General features: G+C 46.3%; 1 protein-coding gene across 1 annotated transcript; it reads right to left on the bottom strand.

The window, feature by feature from the left end:
* Nucleotides 1–302: 302 nt before the first annotated feature.
* Blvrb (biliverdin reductase B) lies at nucleotides 303–18,363 on the bottom strand. The gene is made up of 5 exons (XM_078032079.1): nucleotides 18,133–18,363; nucleotides 9,146–9,310; nucleotides 8,914–9,003; nucleotides 5,063–5,191; nucleotides 303–565 (listed from the first exon to the last, which is right to left on the bottom strand). The coding sequence occupies exons 1-5, from the start codon at nucleotides 18,209–18,211 to the stop codon at nucleotides 408–410; spliced, it is 621 nt and encodes a 206-aa protein (XP_077888205.1). The 5' UTR covers nucleotides 18,212–18,363; the 3' UTR covers nucleotides 303–407.
* Nucleotides 18,364–19,070: the final 707 nt, after the last annotated feature.

Genomic DNA, 19,070 nt, shown 5'->3' with positions numbered 1-19,070 from the left:
AAACCTTTCTTGCTCTATAAGCTGGGTCAGGTACCCCCTTAGGGATGCCACTGTTCCATGTACTTTATGCATCAGAGCTCTGACCATTCTGGGTTGTCACTGTCAGTGGCAGGGCTGTCTTTCTCACTACATTATGAGATACATGGCAGTAGAGAGAGCAGGGGTCCTAGCTACCTCCTCTGTGCACAGGGGCTGGGCACAGAGAAGGGACTTGATAAACTCTTACTGAACAAATGAATGAATGAGTACCTAGAACATTGTACACAGAGACACTGAAATTCTCACAGGCAGAGAGAGTCCCATTGTCAGGTTGTCTGAATAATTTCAAGCTCTTGGCTCAAATTTTATTGTTCCTTTCTTTGTGTCTCATATCCCAGAATGCCGTCCTTCTGGATGGGGACAGGGTCCTACTCGTACTGGTGGGAGGGATAGGCGCTGTGCCCATCATACTCATCAGTAGTGAGGCAGCGCAGCATGAAGTGGCCCAGGTCATGTTTGGAGATGACCCTTGAGGGTCCTCGTCCATCCAGAGTCACTGTGTAGGCCCCAGTTAGCGGCTGGTCCCCTGTGAGGTAAAGACAGAAAGGATGGCTGAAGCCAATGTCCTTTCCCACCCCCAGCGCATGATGACTGCAAAAGCTTTGCCAGTGCCACCTGTGCCCTGCCCAGGTAGCACAACAGCCCAGAGGGACTTCCCATGTGCAGGCGCTTATCTGTACCGTTTGCTTCATCTGTTCAACAACTCCTTGTTTCTTTCCTATTATGCACCAGTGCAGTGCACCCAGTAGGGGACAAAACTGATGAGAATCTCTGTCCCCAGCAGACAGACATGCATTAGAAAAAGGCAACTAAAGCAAACAACTAAAGAGACAATGTTAGGAGGAAAGAGAAAAATCAGAGGTCAGGCTGGGACCTAGGGTTACAAATGGGCCAGCTGAGCCTTAGAGGAAGTCACCTCTCAGGCGTGCAAAGTGTCACTCTCCAGTGGTAAAGGCTGGATTTGCTATGGATCCCCCCAATTCTGGGTGCTTTCCTGTCTCTGGACCTCACTGGGAGGACTGAGTGTCAGGTCTCAAGTATGATTCTGTGTTTTCCAGGCCCTGGAAGAAGAGACACATTCTGTGACAATGAATTGGTATGTTCCATGCTAGAGGTACAACTAGGTCTTTTTTCTTTACGGTGCTGGGGATAGAATCCAGGACCTTGTGCATACCAGGAAACACTCTACCAGGCCCAACTAGATCTTCCTTAGTAGGGACAGTGGACAGGTATAACCTGACTCTGGAGAGGGCATCTAGTGGCTGCACTATGATAATTAAAAATTGTATCTGACAGCAACCAACTAAATGTAGGGATCATATGTGATATCACCTGTGCAGGGGCAGCCTGAGATCATGTGCAATAAGGAACACATACTCACCCATGTGGCATTGCTGCCAAAAATGTCTAATTTGTATCAAAGAATAATCTAGAATATGGGACATTTAAAAAGAGCCAGGTGTGATGATGCATGCCTGTGGTGCCAGCTAGTCAGGAGGGCAAGAGGGGAGGATCTCTTGAGTCCAGGAATTGGAGACCAACATAGTGAGATCCCACCTCAAAAACAACAACAATAAAAAATAGAGCTGGGCTCGGTGGCATACAGCAGTAATCCCAGCTACACGGGAGGGTGAGGCAGAAGGATTACAAGTCTGAAGCCTGAAGTCAGCAATTCAGCAAGATTCTGTCTCAAAAAATAAAAAGGACTGGAAATGTACCTCATTGTTGACCTAGGTACCACAACAAACAAATAAATGTTTAAAAATAAAAATAATACTTGGCTTGATTAATATTATGGAAAATGTTGTTGTTGTTGTTGTTGTTGTTTTTAAAGGGCAGGGGATATTGTTTCAGATTAAAGGGGAAATACAACTGAATCTTGATTTGGGGTAGAAGAGGTAGGTTGAAAAGATATTTTCTGACAACTGGAGAAATTTGAGAATGGGGTGGATAAGGAATGATGTAAGAGTTAATGTGGGGGAGGGGGCTGGGGTTGTGGCTCAGTGGTAGAGCGCTTCCCTAGCACACCTAAGGTACTGAGTTCTATTCTCAGCACCACATAAAAATACATAAATAAAATAAAGGCATTGTGTTCATCTAAAACTAAAAATATTTTTAAAAAAGAGTTAATGTCCATTTCCTTAGGTGTGATAACAGTTCTTATACAAATATCCTTCTTCTTGGGAGATGCCTGTTGAGGTATTAGGAATGAAGTATGACATGGCTGAAAACTTCTCTCAAATAGTTCAGAAATGTACACACACACACATACACACACACACACACACACACACATACCACACACACACATACTAAGGGGAAAATATTTATGGAGAGAGAGGTTCAGGACATGGCAATATATTAACTAATAAACCTAGACAAAGGGATCTCTAATGCCTCCAACATTTCTAGAGGTTCAAAAGTTTTCACATACACCAGAAAAACAAAATCTACAAACACACATGGAAAACATCCTAAAATATACTACTCTGTGTCAACTACTTTTCAGACATGATCTCTGAGTAGTCATTTCAAACAAGGTTAAGAAGTAGAATAATAGAGGCTGGGGTTGTGGCTCAGTGGTAAAGCACTTGTCTGGCAGGTATGAGGCCTTTGGTTTTGATCCTCATCACCGCATAAAAACAAATAAATAAAATAAAGGTATTGTGTCCATCTACAACTAAAAATATTAAATTTTTTAAAAAGTAGAATAATAGAGCCGGGCATTGACAAATACATCTGTCTCTCTCTCCATTATTTATCTATCCCCGATAGAAATGTATGCCTCATGAGAACAGGGACCACATCACCAGCACTTAAATGCCACCTGGCACCCATTCACAGGTGAGAGGCATTTGTTGAATGAATGAGCCTCTCCCTAGGCCTGACTCTACTGCTCTCAGAATGGGTTCCAGACCTGAGAGGGGAAAAAGAGGTGCAGTTGTGTTTTACCTTTTCATTCTCATTATGATTTGGGTCTGGAATGTTCCCCAAAGTCTCATGTGTTGAAGGCTTGGTCCCTAGAGCAGCAGTGTGCTGAGGTGGGGCCTTCGAGAAGGTGACTGGATCTTGAGGCCTCTAACCCCATCAGGAGGTTAATCCATTGTTAGATTCATAATTTGATGTCATTACTGAGAGATGGTAGAAATTTGGGGAGGGGTCTACTTGGAGGAAGGATGTCACTAGGACAAGATCTGGAGGGGTCTAGTTTATTTCTTTTTCTTTCTTTCTTTTTTTTTTAGCTCCTAGGGATTAAACCCAGGAGCTGACCTACCTTTCCCACCCCTTTAATTTTTATTTTGAGAAAGGGTCTCACTAAGTTGCTGAGTCTGTACTTGAACTTGTGAACCTCCTGTGTTAGCCTCCAGAGTAGTTAAGCTTACAGGTATGTGCCACCATCCTGGATGGAAGGATATATTTGTATTTGTCCCCAGTCCCATTCTCTCTCTCTCTTTCTGTGTGTGTGTGTGTGTGTGTGTGTGTGTGTGTGTGTGTGTGTGCTTTCTGGCTGTCATGAGTTCAGCAGCTTTCCTCTGCCATCTTTACAGGCATATAAATAAAGGATTCAGCGGACCATGCACTGAAATCTCTGAAACCCTCAGCCAAAATAGACCTTTCCTTCTTTCAATTGCTTTTCTCAGGTATTTGGTCACAGTGATGAAAAGTTGACCAACATGCTCTATAACATGACCACAAGTGTGTTTCCCCACATTAGTTCATCTGACAACTACTAAGCACCTACAACATGCCAGGCTTTGTATTAGGCATTAGGAACACAGCTGTGATCCAAACAAGATAAAACCCCTACTTTGGGTGGGGGGTGTAGTCAGTGGTAGAGACCTGACCCAACAGGTGCAAGGCCCTGGGTTCCATCCCAGTACCACAAACAAAAACCCCTCTGCTGTCAAAAGCTGACGTTCCAGTGAGGGAGACACATACTCAATAAGATAAAGAAAGCATCTATCTTCTATGTGTGGTAAGTTTAAGTCCCTTCTTCTTGATTTAGGTCAGCCCTCATAACGTGTGTCACCCACCCTCTGGCCCTGGGTGCTGAGGATTGAACCTAGGGTCTTGGGCATGCTGAGCAAGTGCAATAACTTGCTTCTAATCAACAACATGCATTGGAAGTAGCACTAAAGCGGCTTTTGATACCAGGCCATAAAGATGATATAGCTTCCATAAGGCCCCTCCAGAGACTCTCACCTTGGGGATCCAGCTACCATGGTGTGAGGAAGCCCTGGCCACATGGGGAGGCCACCTGAACATATCCAGCTGATGTCTGCATCAACCAGCAGACATATCTATGAGGAAGCCTTCCACTTGACACTAAGCCCAGCCACCATATGACCACAGCACTCCTTGAGACTCCCAAGAAAGAGCCACCCATTGAGCCTAGTTACCTCCCAGTACTGGGTTACAGTCACCATAAACAATAGTAGTGGTTTCACATTTCTACATTCAGATGTCTTGTTAAGCAGAGATAACAGCATGTCAGGAGATGAAGAAGGGAGATTAAGTAAAGCAGGGAAGACAGGGAAGGGTAGGAAGCATGTTTGCCTTTTTTGTTGTTGTTTTTTGGAGGGGCACCTGGATATGAAATGGAATTTCTTTCTTTCTTCTTCCTTTTTTTTTTTTTTTTTTGACACCGGGGATTGAACCCAGGGTTCAATCAAAACTGAGCCACATCCCCAGACCTTTCTTTCTTTTTTTTTGGTACTGGGACTGAACTCAAGGGCATTCAACCACTGAATCATATCCCCAGCTCTTTTTTTTGTATTTTATTTAGAGACAGAGTCTCAGTGAGTTGCTTAGGGCCTTGGTAAATTACTGAGGCTGGCTTTGAACTTGAGATCCTCCTGCCTCAGCCTCCCAAGATACTGGGATACAGACATGAGCCACCAGACCCAGCTGAACTGGGAATTTCATGATGTGCAATTGCCAAGGAAAGCCTTGTAGATCTCTTCAGAGGGCAGATGGGAACAAGCTGGCAGTGACAGGGCTGATGGGTCCCAGCTCCACTCACCTATGTGTGGTGGCATCACGGCCACGTATTTCAGGCCTGATTCCTGCAGCACTTTGTGCATCCGGATGTGGTCATCAGTCACGTCCTGCAGTCGTGGGGGCACCTTGGCTGGGTCCCATAGCAGGAAGGCTGATAGGGAGACACAGGGCAGGGTCAGCCTGTGATGTTTTGACTTGGGGCCAGGACAAAATGCTACAGTGGCTCACTGCAGCCTTACAGTGAGTTGCAAAGGTAGATCTCTTCAGCCGCTTCTCTCTCAAACCCCACCTACGAGCAGTCTGCGGATCACAGTGATTCTAAATCTGACCTCCCGTTCTTCTCTGGTCTCCTTGTCCCTGACTCCCATCCCTCCCAGCCAAGGGAGCCTATGAACACCTGAGTCAGGTCCTGTCCGTGGATCTCACTCAGGGTGAGAGCCAAGTCCTCAACAGGTTCAGCCCAGAGTCCCCAGCTGATCTGGCCCCATCAACTCCCTGACATCACCGCCCAGCATTTCCCTTCCAGTTGGCCTGTGCCAGCCACGCTCCACCCGGCAGCCTTTGCAAGGGCTGGTCCCTCTGCCCCAGTGCGATTCCCTCTCCCTGCTTTTCCTTGCACACTTTGGTTAAAGGTCGCCTCTCAGAGCAACTTTCCCTGAGCAGCCTACTTAAAATTGCAACCCCGCCCTACCGACCACCCCCTTTACTCTGCCTGTTCTTTCCCCCCTGGTATCCTTCCCAGCTTTCACACCAAAGTCACCCTTGGGCCTAATACACTCCCTCCCTCCCTCCCTTGAAAGCTAGTTCCACAGACAGGGACTTTGTCATGTTCACTGTCCCATTCCCAGCCCTTAGAAGGGCTGGAACCCTGTAGGTGCTCAGTACATATCTGAAGGCATTCCATAGCCTAGCCGAGGCTCCCTTTTATAAAATGCTAACCAAGTCCCAACCCTGCTAAATGCTTGTTTGTTGCTTTGTACTGGGGATTAAATCCAGGGCCACTCAACCACGAACCCACATCCTCAGTCCTTTTTAATATTTTATTTAGAGACAGGGTCTTACTAAGTTGCTATGGCTGGCTTTGAACTCATGATCCTCCTGCCTCAGTGCCTCAGCCTCCCGAGCTGATGGGATTACAGGTGTAGGCCAGCCCCAAGCTAAATGCTTTAGGAGCAGTTTGGTAAGATGATCAAGAGCTCGGTTGGGTCTGAGTTGAAGTTCTCGGTCTCCCGCTGGCCAGCTGCCTGTTTCTTCATGTGTAAACTGGGGTGATAGAAGATTGAGTTGGGGCTGGGGACGCTGCTCAGCAGCAGGACAGGTGCTTAGCATGCACAAAGCCCTGGGTTCCATGCAAATGGTTATGATGAGGTCTGGCACAGAGCAAAACTCAGTCACTGGTCACTGTGATTGTCCCATTGGTTCCTGGACAGCATGAGTCCCTCTTTACAGATGAGGAAACCAAGGGCCTCTCTCTTCATTCAGCACTGAGAACAGCCTCTCCCAAGGAGCAATCACAAGTCCAGTCTGTCTTTTACCCTGGGTTTCTTTCTAATCCTCTCAGAAACCTCCTTAGAAAACAACTCTCCCCAAACTGTGATGGATTAACTCCAGCTCCTAAGAGGACAAGGGTCTTTCTAATCATGAAACTTGAACCTGGAGGGAATATTTGACTCTAAGATTTAGGGACTAGAAAAGGCCTAGAGTTGATTTACTTGGCTGTGACAACAGCATTGTGTTCTAGAAGACAAAGTCCCTTTCTTAGGAGTTGCTGAAGGGTGGTCATGTAACTCCACACCAAAGAGTTTGGGAAAAGAAAAACAAAAATACTTGTGTACATTTATTTGTACACAGATAAGCCAATTATGATAAATTTTAACAATTTTCTTGGCAGTACTAGGGATTGAACCCAGGGCCTCACACATGCTAGGCAAGCATTCTACCACGGAGCCACATCCCCAACCCTTATAACATTTTCTTTTGAGATACGATCTTGCTAAGTTGTCCAGGCTAGCCTGGGGACTTTTGATCTTCCTGCTTCAGCCTCCCAAGTTGCTGGGATTGCAGGTGTGCACTACTGTGCCTGGCAATATCAGCAATTTTTGAATCGAGATGGCAGCAATATAAGTATTCATTCTATTATTTTGTGTTTTTTTTGTTTGAATTTTTTTATATGCCAGGCATGATGGTAATCATGATGGAACCAATAATCCCAGCTACTCAGTAGGTTGAGGTAGGAATATTGCAAGTTTGAGGCCATCTTGTGCAATTTGGTGAGATCCTGCCTTAAAGTAAAATAAAATAAAGGGCGGAGGATGTAGCTCAGTAGAGCCTTTGACTAGCATGTGAGAAGCCCTGGGCTTAATCCCCAGTACCAAAAATAGAAATTTATAATAATAATAAATATGGAAGATAGATGTGGTGGCATGGGCTTGTAGTACCAGCTATCTGGGAGGCTGAGGCTGGAAGGTCACTTGAGCCCAGGAGTTCGAGACTGGTCTGGGCAACATCATGTGACCTCATCTCAAGTTGCCTGTGCATGTGGGCACGGGGACACACAAACACAAAGAAAAGGGGGAGGGGGGAGAGAGAGAGAGAGAGAGAGAGAGAGAGAGAGAGAGAGAGAGAGAGAGAGAGAGAAATCAAGAGCAGACCATTACAGGTCTGGGATTATTTCTCCATTTCAAAGCTTGAAGGAAAAAAAGCCATAAATGATTTTTCCTCCTGCCCTCCCGCTGGGCATGGCTGCCAGGGCTTTGGGCTTGCTGCCCCTGCTGCCTGGAGAACCATTACCCCCACCACACAGCCTGCCCTTGCGCCACGTCCCTTCCCAGGAGGCCATCTGTGGGATGAAACACAGGTGAGGGGGGTGGACTGTGGAGACAGGAGCCAAGTGCCTCTCCCTGCTCTGCCAGCCACAGATGTGTGAACTTAGGTGATCCAGCCAGATGGCCTTCCTGTGCCATGGCTCCTGAGCTATGCCAGGGAGACGATAATAACAATAGCTGGCATCTCCTAAGCACCTACTATGTGCCACTTTGTGTATAAGCACCCAAAGGGGTTTTGCAAAGATTAAGTGGCTTTATCTCATAAGAATCTAGCATCCAGTAAGTGCTCAATAAATACTGCTAGCATTCATTGCTCTTTAATTTTTTTTTGTGTGTGTGTGCTGGAGATTGAACTCAGGGGTGCTTTATCATAGAGCTACATCCCCAGCCCTTTGTATTTTGAGACAGGGTCTCCCTAAGTTGCTGAGGCTGGCCTTGTACTTGTGATTCTCTTCCTGTCTCAGCATTAATTGTTCTTGTTATGCACCCTGTAACCTTTTTTTATTACTCAGGACAACTATTATTGTTGTTGTTGTTGTTGTTGTTGTTATTACTATTTTGTGGTGCTGGGGACAGAACCCAGGCCCTATGCATGCCAGGCAAGGACTCAGCCAAATCCCCAACCCCTTAGGATAACTATTCGTTTAAAGTCCATCCCTCCATAACTGGGAGCCCAGGGGCAGAGAGCCGGTGTGCAGCCATCCTCTGCCATTCTGCAAGGCTCCCCCCGACCTTTCCTGGGCCATCTCCTTGGGCTCCCATAGTTCCCTCAGGCTTCTCTTGGTCTGGCCCTGACCCTATGCCTGTTCCTTCTCCCTCCAGCCCTGTTTCTCTGGGATGTCAGTGTGACCATGACAGTTTACCACCTCTCTCCCATCTGGACTGCAACGTCCAGGACTGTGTGGGTCACCATTGTGTCCACCGCATCACTCAGCAAGGTCAAGGCAACAGCATGGCAACTTAGAAGAGCTTCAATGTCACCTTTCAGAGGGCCCGTCCCGTCCCCGCCCTCTAGTTCAGCCCCCCCCTCCGTGACCCTACCACCCACCCGAGGTGCAGGCCACGACCTTGTCCACTCCATGAGCCTTCATGGCCGCCACAATGTTCCGGGCGCCCTCGGACATCACTGTAGTGGGACCTTAGAGGGGACAGAGAGTGGCTGTCACTGGTGGGCGGCGGCGGCGGTGGTGGCAGAGGTGGCAGGGGTGGGGCTGGGGGCGGGGGTGGTGCTGGGGGTCGAGGTACAGGAAGGGGCCGTGGACAGAGGGGGGGCTCAGTACTGAGATCAGTGCCGGTGCCCAGCAGCACGATGACAGCATCCTGCCCGGCTACGGTCTTGTCCACGTCAGCTGCCTGACGAACGTCACCAACTATCACATGGTTTGGCTGGGGCCCCTCCGATGGCAGTCTGGAGGTGTCCCGAACCAGCACAGTCACCTCATAACCTGTGGGCAAAGGGAGCAGAGAGGCAGGTCAGTGGGCTTGTGGGCTGGCACTCGGGCTCCAGGTGCTGGGCCCTGGAGGGTGCCATGAGCCCCCAAGTTCATCCCCCAGGTCCCCTGTTCTGGAGCAGAGATCTTAATCATTTTTGCTGTTCATCCACAGTTGATGTCCAGCTAGTTGTGGGCGATGCCTTCATGCCCACATACAAACAGTCTTCACCAGAGGCTCCTTGCACCCCACACCCGCCACCCTCCAGCTCTATGCTGCCCCCAAAGTGACCAGTGTTGAGACTGGACCCAGACCCTGGCCTCACTTGTGGAGGCCCAGCCTTCCTTTAGTGCTCACTAATGTACATGTCTGAAGACACGAACGGTGTGAACATACTTTTTACACAACCAGACATATGAAAAATTGTGCTCTATGTGTGTAATGTGATCTGTGATGCATTCTGTCATATATAACACATTAGAATTAAACAAAGAATTCAAATCAGTACTGTACGTGATCAAAACAAGACAATTCTACAGGACTGTAATGGATCTTATCATTTGGAAAAAATTCCAAACATTATTAAATCCTATTTTAAGGGTCGTAATAAACATACTATTGATCAATGTAAAAAAAAATTTGAATATCACCTTAGTATGTCCCTTCCCAAAAGAATTTTGGCTAACTCTGTCTCCCTAGACCCCACACACACACACACACACACACACACACACACACACACACACACTTTTTAAAGTTCATATTTAACATATTTCTTCCTTTGTTTTAAATAGTGGCAAAGGAACTTCATGTTTTGGTGTATTGTTATGGTTATATTTTAAAAATAAAATGATTAGTCATGATCTCTAAACGTTTGTGACCTCTCCAGTTCATGTTGGAGGTAAGGTTTTGGGGAGGCAATTGGGTTTAGATGAGGCCAGGAGGGCAGGGTCCCCACGATGGGCTTACTGTTCTTTTTTTTTTTTTTCCTTTGGTACTAGGAATTGAACCCAGTGGCACTGAACCACACCCCCATCTCTTTTTCATATTTTATTTTGCAACAGAGTCTTGCTAAGTTGCTGAGGCTGGCTTTGAACTCAAAATCCTCTGCCTAGAGAGCCACTGGGATTGTCATGATTGCTCTTGTAAAAGGATAGATTCATAATTTGATGGCATTATTGGGAGGTGGTAGAAACTGGGGGAGATGGGACCTAGCTGAAGGGAGTGGGTCTTGGGGCACACCCTTCAGGACTAGATCTTGTCCCAGGCCCCTTCCTTTGGATTAGACAATTGTTTCTTCTTCTTTTTATTTATTTATTTTTTTTTAGTTGTAGTTGGACACAATACCTTTATTTTTTAAATTTTATGTTTATGTGGTGCCGAGGATCGAACCCAGGGCCCCACTCGTTCTAGGAGAGTGCTCTTCTGCTGAGCCCCAGCCCCAGCCCCTAGACAGTTGTTCCTTTTTTCCCTCCCTCCTTCCTTCCCTCCCCTTCTCTCTTCTCTCTTTGAGACAAGGTCTTACTAAGCTGTCCATGCTAGTAGCTCCAAACTCCTGGGTTCAAGCGATCCACCAGCCCCAGTCTCTTGAGTAGCTGGGATTACAAGCACACACCACCACATCAAAAACACAACCAACAAATGCAAAACCAGATAAACTGCAAATCATCAAAATTAAAACCTTTTATCCCTCAAAAGAAACCATCAAGGGCTGGGACTGGGGCTCAGCGGTAGCACACTTGCCTGGCATGTGTGAGGCACTGGGTTCGATTCTCAGCACCACATATAAATAAATAAAATAAAGATCTATCAACAAACAAGAAAAAAATTTTAAAAATTAAGAAAGTAAAAATACAACCTACAGAATGGGAGAAAAATTTTGTAAGCCTATCTGATAAGGGACTTGCATTTATATAAAAGGACTTTAATAACACAATGCTAAACATAAATGACCCAACTAAAAATATACACAACATCCTTTGAATAAGATACCCAAATGGCCAAGAAGCCCATGAAAATAGGTTCAATCCCATTAGCCATCATGGAATGCAAATAATCAGAGCCACAATGAGATATCACTTCACAGCACTTGCATGGCGAGAATATAGAGATAAACGCCCACGATCCTGCGAGGAAATGAACCTCAAGCGCTGCCGATGGCCACACAGAAGGGTGCAGCTGCTTTGGCAATCTGCCTGGCAGGTCTCCAAAAGATAAAACCCAGCGGTACCAAATGACCCAGCATTCTCAGATGTATGCCCAGGAGACACGAAAACATGCTTTTCACACAAAAACTTGCACATGTATGTTTATAGTAGCATTATTCCTAACATCTATCAACTGCTTAATGGATGAATGCAGTATCATTGGGCAACATAAATGAATGATATGCTTCAACATAGATGCATCTTGAGAAAAAAAATTTTTTTTTTTCCCCAATTTGAGAGAAGACAGTCACAAAGAACCAACATCATGGGGCTGGGGTTGTGGCTTAGAGGTAGAGCTCTTGCCTAGCATGCGTGAGGCACTGGGTTCGATTCTTAGCACTGCATATAAATAAATGAATAAAATAAAGGTTCATCAATATCCAAAATAAAACATTAAAAAAAGAACCAATATTATATGATTACATTAATATTAAATGTCTAGAACAGCAAATTCATAAAAACAGAAGCAGGGAAGTGGTTCCCTAGGGCTGGGAGAGGGGTTGGGCTGGAAAATAGGGTTTATTTTGGGGATGACAAAAATGTTCTTTTTTTTTTTGGGTACTGGGGATTGTAGTAGAGGCTGGGGTTATGACTCACTGGGTTCAAGCCTCAGCACCACATAAAAATAAATAAATAAAAGTTTGTGTCCATCTATAGCTAAAAAAATTTTTTAAAAATATATTTTTAGTACTAAATGGACACAATATCTTTATTTTATTTTATTTATTTATTTTTATGTGGTGCTGAGTATGGAACCCAGTGCCTCACATGTACTAGGCAAACACTCTGCCACTGAGTCACAATCCCTGTCCCCTTTTATTTTTTATTTTGAGACAGGGTCTTGCTAAGTTGCTTAGGGCCTTGTTAAGTTACTGAGGCTGGCTTTGAAATTTCGATCCTCCCGCCTGAGCCTCCTGAGACACTGGGATTATAGGAGTGCACCATCGTGCCCAGTGTCAAAATGTTCTAAACGGATTATGAGAATACTTGCGCAACTCTGAATATGCTGAGAACCACGGAATGGTATATTTTAAACGGGTGGATTATATAGTGTGTGAATTATAGCTCTATAGTGCTGTTAAACATATAAAAGTGCCGGGTGCAGTGGCACACGCCTGTAATCCCAGCCATTTGGGAGGCTGAGGCAGGAGGATCACAAGTTCAAAGCCAGCCTGCAATTTAGCAAGGCCTTAAACAACTTCGTGAGGGCTGGGGATACAGCTCAGTTGGTAGAGTGCTTGCCTCACATCTCACATGCACAAGGCCCTGGGTTCAATCCCCAGCACCACCAAAAAAAAAAAAAAAAAAAATGCTTAGTAAGAGCCTGTCTCAAAACAAAAATAAAGGCTGGGAATGCAGAGCTCAGTGGTTAAGCACCCCTGGGTTCAATCTCTGGTACCTCAAAACTAAAACAAACAAAAAAATCTACAAAAGCAAAACCAAGACAAAATTAACCAAAAGTTTAGCACAGAACACTGAAACACGCATCATCTGATTGTTTGCTGTCAGGCCTTTTGATCATCCCACAGTTTTACCCCTTGGCCTGGACCAGCCCTGAGTCTTGTTCCTGGCCCTTTCCAGGGTCTTCTTCAGGCTCCTGAGCCCTGGCCTGCTCCCCCCAACCATATTCCAGCCATCTCCAAGAGCCTCTGCTCAGAGGCTTCCCACAACCCGACCTGAAGCCCACCACAGAGACTTGTGATGGCCTCAGGGCTCTCAGGATCCGCCCTTTCCTCCTCTCCAGGGAACCGCTGCATTTCTTTCAGTTCCTCCAACACAACCTGCTGCTCCCCCACCCCCACCCCACCTCCTGGCTTTGCACACACCATCCCTCTGCTGGGACACCCTTCACCCCCTTTCCCCAGGTCCCCCAGCCACTGGTGCTTCCTCTGCCATGGCTCCCCCTCTGCTGACCTGCCGTAAACCAAGGGCCCTGGGAGTCCACTGCCACCGCCCTGACCTTCTACACACAGGAAAACTCAGGCTTTATCATCTCAGGGACCCAGGTTCAAACTCTGGCCCTACCGCTTTCTGGCTGAGGAACCTGCAGCCCCTTCCTCCATCAGACCCCAACTGAATGAGAGCACCCCACCCAGCAAACCCGTCCTCCATGACCCCCTTTTCACAAAGGGAGAGCAGCAGAGGTTTGCCAGGAGCCAATGTGGGCATTGCCTAATTACCCGGTTCAATCCCCAGCACCACACAAAATAAGGAAATATAGAAACCTTGTAATGTTGCCAAAAGCCCTGAAGCCAATCCAACAACAAGGATATGGTTTTGAGAGGAAAAAAGACGGTTTATGGCTTTGCTAGCAAAGGAGAAACAGAGGGGACTCCTGTCCCAAAGGTTGTGATTCTGCCCATCAGCAGGAACAGGTTTTTTTTTTTTTATTTTTTTTTTAAGAGGTAATTCAGAGAAAATGAGATTAGAGAGGAAAGAGATCAGGGAAAAGAAGATCAGGGAGGAGAAGATCAGAGAGAAAAAGGCTGAGAAAAAAAAAAAAAGTAAGTTTCAAAGCCATAAGGGATATAGTCAAAGCATCAAGTGAACCCCCGTTACAGTAAGTTGTGCGTATATCTTTTTCTTTTTTAAAGTACTTATTGATGGGCACTCTACCACTAAGATAACACCACTATCCCCTTTTTATTTTGAAACAGGGTCTTGCTAAGTTACAGACTCTGGCCTTAAACTTGCGATCCTTGCTGAGGGCCATTGCCAAGTAGGAATGACGCATTGAAATTTCCTTGCCAGCGTACCCCATGTTAAATGGAAATTTGCTGTGACATTGCATGTGTCTTTGAGAAAGGTGACCCTGCTCAAGGACCAGGGTGGATCCAGGTTTAAGGTGTATCCTGCAGATTTTAGGAAGTATCCCGGTTTAAGATAATTTGGGTTTAAGGCGTTCCTGGTTTAAGACAATCTGGGTTTAGGGAAGTTCCAGGTTTAAGGTTATTGCTGCTGGGTATAGGGCGTTCCTGCTGCCTGAGTTCCCATTGAGTTCTCGTGGAATTGAAAAAGTATTTGGGACGTGAATTGTGCAGGCAGAACTTGGATTTCCTCAGAACGTGTTTGTAGAGGGCCGGTGTGAGTTCGGGAATGAAGAATTGCTGTTTGAATCTACAAGGTGTGTGGTGGCTCGTGATTCTGTGCCCAGCCAAGACTGCTGCAGATCCTCCTGCCTCAGCCTCCTGGGTTGCTAGGATTACAGGCACATGTCACCATTGCAGATGGGCATATATCTTTTATATATATATATATATTTTTTTTTATATTGGGGATTGAACTTAAGGTTGTGTTCTGAGCCACATCCCCAGCTCTTCTTTTTATTTTGAGACAGGGTTTGACAGGGTCTCACTGAATTATGTAGGGCCTGTCTGAGTTGCAAAGTCTGGCCTTGAACTTGTGATAACTTGTGATCCTCTTGCCTCAGCCTCCCGAGTCACTGGGATTACAGGTATGTACCAACATGCCCAGCTGCATAGATCTTTTTGAGAAACATGTTGTTATAGTCTGAATGTTTGTGTTTTCCTCTAAAATGCACCTGATCACCAAGGTGACGATATTAGAAGCGGGCCTTGGGAGGTGGGTTATGAGGGTATTGCTCTCATGAATTAGAATCATGCCCATATCAGAGACCTCAGAGAGCTAGCAAGCCCCTTGCACCATGTGAAGATTCAGCTATCAGACGGCTGGCCCTTATCAGGCACCAGCAGGGCCTTGATATTGAATTTCCAGTCTCCAGAACTGTGCAAAATGTACTTCTGTTGTTTATGATCACATAGTTAAGGTATTTGTTAGAGAAACCCAAACAGACCCAGACACGTCCTTCCAATCGTGAGAACTTTGAACACAGGCACAGCACAAGGGTCACTGTGGGTTTTGACATTATTAGTGATGAGTGGCAATACTCATAAAGATCCCCTAAAATGCCAAGGGCTGTGCTACATGCCTTCAATGAATAAATAGATAAATGGGGTATTTAAAAAAAAAAAAAGAATTTTAAGTCCCCAGCACCATACAATTTTTTAAATACTTAATAACTTAATTCACATGTATCTTTTCTTTTTGTGGTACTGGGGATTGAACCCAGGAGTGCTCTATCACTAAGTCACAACCCAGTATTTAATTTTATTTTGAGACAGAATCTCACTACAGAATCTCAAAACCTGACTTGTGATCCTCCTGTCTCAGCCTCATAACTCACATTTAAATTTAAAGGGCCAGATGTGGCCAGTAGCTACCATATCAAATAGAATGGATTCACACATTTTACCCTTTATAAAGAACAAGACCCAGGCTTGGTGGCGCATGCCTGTAATCCCAGCAGCTTGGGAGGCTGAGGCAGGAGGATAGTGAGTTCAAAGCCAGCCTCAGCAACTCAGTGAGGCCCTAAGCAACTCAGTGAGACCCTTTCTCCAAATAAATACAAAATGAGGCTGGAGATGTGATTGAGTGGTGGAGTGTCCCTGAGTTCAATCCTCAGGTACCCCCCACTCCCCACCAAAATCCCAAGAGTGTTCATTAGTTATTTCCAAGCCTTTAAAAATATATATATATAGAAATCTCTTCCCTTATTTATTGTTTCTGTTAATTTTATTTTGAAATAAATGACCTATAAAGAAGTTTCAAGACCCAGATTTCTCATTTTGCTTTTGCCTTATCGCTCTCTCTTTAAACATAACATGCATAATTATATACATTTGCATGTACATATATTTATACATGTATATAGAAATACATATTTTCCCTCTGATTATGAGAATAAATTCCAGAGGTCAAGCCCCTTTAAAGCTTTTTGATCTCAATCTTTAGTATAAAATGGATTTCACTGCCTAACCCAGTGCACACATATATAATTAAAACAAAACTTTCACAAAGCTAACAATATGTGATACATTTTAATACTGTTGGAACTTAATATATTTCAAAACCTATATGACCTACAGTTTGACAAGCATCAGATTACAATTCTACAAAGTAGCTATTATCATGCCTATTCTGAGGATGGGAAACTGAAACACCATTTTTTAGGTAACTGGGCCAAGGCCACACAGCTAGTAGGAAGAGAAGGTAAAATTTTATACATAAGCAAGTCTGACCCAGAGCCTAAAGAATTCAGAGCTAGGCTATAACGGAAACGGAATCAGCCAAAGGATATTTATTGATCACCAACTGCTCAATGGCTACCGTTCAAAGCACTTCCCATATTGTCTCTACTTTAATCATTGTAAGTGACCCAAGGCAAGTACAACTAATTTCATCCCCACTTTATAGATATCTAGGCACACAGTGAATCTAGCCACACAGTTCTAGATGACAAAGCATACGGTCACACAGGTGTTTAGTGTCAGAGTTGGCCCCCTGAAAGTAGGCAGGCTGACGCTAGTTTGTGCTTGTCAGGAATCTTGACCTTGCTTGAATTACACTGAGATAAATAAAATCTCAATTCAATTTTAGGTCAGGGTCGCCCCTAGACTCCAACTCTCATTCCCCTAGGTGCAGTTCCAGTCGTGACCAGCAGGGTGGGCAAGCGGGCCCTAGTGGTATTGGGGATTAAAGGTGAAGAAAACATGGAAATCCAGATATTCGGGATGACTCAGCACTTCTCAACTTCTCCCTCTTCCTTCCCCAGCCTACCCTAGAAATGCTGATCAGCAAATGGGTTTTCACTGGTCTCCCTTCCCACAAGTCAAGATCCTCACAAAGTGGGGGGGGGGGGATGGAGGGGGAAGCCTGCCTAATGAGGAACTGTTTCAGAAAAGTCCCAAAGGAGGGCTGGGCTGGGATTCTGGTGGCCTCCACCCTTTTGGGTCGTGCAGATAGTCAATATCTTCAGAGTTACCAATGTTTGCAGGGGTGGGGCTCTATATCTTGAAGTCCCAGGCCCAGCCGGAAGAGGGTAAACTCTGGACTGGAGAGGCAGAAGGATCCTGCACCCTCTTCTGGAGCAACTCTGAACTTTCAGCCTTTGGTGACTTACCTAGGACTAGTGCTCACAAGTCCTGACTCACTCATGTCTCTGTGACCTCTTCCTGTTAGGTGCTCACAGCAACCTGCCTCCTAAACTTTCCTATTTCCAGCTCTGGTGTCCAAGCCCAAAGCCCATGGACATTTTTGGTGCTTACGCCTATGAACTGGGTTCAAATCCCAGCACTGCCACTCACCAGCTGTGGTATTGGGGCAGAATTTCTGGGCCTCAGTTCTCATCTGTCAAGGGAGGCGGGGAATACTAGTTCCCCCTCCAAAATGAGGGCTGCCTGGATTTAGCGAGAAGGCACGGCTAGGCAGCAAGCCTTTGCTAACTCAGTAAACCCTCTCTGGGTGTGCTAATGACAATCACAACCACAACCACAATCACATTTCATAAGAGCTCTGGATTTACTGTCACTGGAGTCCCCTAGGCTCCCATAGCCCATTTCTATGCCTTGGACTCACATAAAACTGAATATCACAGTTTCACCCATTTCTGCCCCGGCACCCCCAAACTTGTTTCGCTCCCTGAAGCTTCACACACTTGGTTGGGACACTGATGACCCCAACCAGCCTGTGCCCGGCTCCAGCCCCACGATGTCTCTTCCTAGTGCTCTCCGGGTGGACCCTGTGACTCCCCCTCCCGCCCCGGCTCATGCCTGCTTGCACCGCCTGCGCCATGGTGGTGAGCCCGGTCCTGCCAGTGGCGCCGAAGATCGCGATCTTCTTGACAGCCATGCTTCGGGGGTCCTGGATGTGCAAGGCCTGAGACTCTGGACGCGCGGGAACCCTATGACTGCTGGGCGGCACTCTCCGCCCTTCCCAGTCGGAGGGGCGGGGCGGGGCCAGCTCGGAGGGGCCCGCCTCTGCCCCCCGCACCCGGCTCGAGTCAATTGGTGTGGGCGGGTGGAAGCAACAGACCACGCCTTCCGCTGGGAGGAAAGCTAGTCAACTTGCAGTTTTTTTTTTTTTTTTACTGCCTAGCACCACCCTCTCAGACCGCCCTTTATACTTGGAGGAACGCCGCCCGCTTGGAGGGGAGCAAGTGGGCGGGGTCAGGAGAGCTGGCCGCTCGGGGCCCCGCCTCCGCGCTCAAGCCGCCGGGGGGCAGGGGCGGAGCGATGAGCCACGCCCACCAGGCTTTCCTGGCTCACGCCCGTTCTCCCAGGACCCGCCTGCAGTGGTGGTACTTGCACTACTGCTCAGGGTCTCTTACAACAAACAAAGGGAGAAGTGAGGGAGGACACTGTGGGTGTGTGAGTGTGACACTGGGTAATGAGTGCCTATGCACCCGCGTGACCTTAAGTAACCACAAGGGAGAGCATGATTGTGGATGACAGCTTGTGTCATTCTTGTGTTACAATGTGACTGTGAATCCACGTGTGGTCAACATTGATGCTCCCTGTAACCTGTGGTGACACTGTGGATGACAATGTGTCAGCCTGTGTGATATGGTGTGAGATTTGTGTAAGTTATAATAGAGTGGGAGAATATTGGATTGTGACGGTGTGTGACACCACATGTGTCAAGTAAGGGTGTGTGTGTTACCATTTGAGTACATGGCTGAGGGTGTTACTGTTGCTGGGATGCTATTCGT

The sequence above is a fragment of the Ictidomys tridecemlineatus genome, chromosome 15 (genome assembly GCF_052094955.1).
Source record: "Ictidomys tridecemlineatus isolate mIctTri1 chromosome 15, mIctTri1.hap1, whole genome shotgun sequence".
NCBI lineage: Eukaryota > Metazoa > Chordata > Mammalia > Rodentia > Sciuridae > Ictidomys > Ictidomys tridecemlineatus.
This window is presented reverse-complemented; position numbering and strand designations above follow the sequence as displayed.

Excerpts from the sequence above, each read along its gene's own strand:
- Blvrb (XM_078032079.1), bottom strand. The coding sequence starts at position 18,211 with ATGGCTGTCAAGAAGATCGCGATCTTCGGCGCCACTGGCAGGACCGGG. Across the intron at positions 9,004-9,145 it reads GGGCACCGGCACTGATCTCA|GTCCCACTACAGTGATGTCC; the intron begins GTACTGAGCCCC and ends GTCCCCTCTAAG. Across the intron at positions 5,192-8,913 it reads GGTCGTGGCCTGCACCTCGG|CCTTCCTGCTATGGGACCCA; the intron begins GTGGGTGGTAGG and ends TCTCCCTATCAG.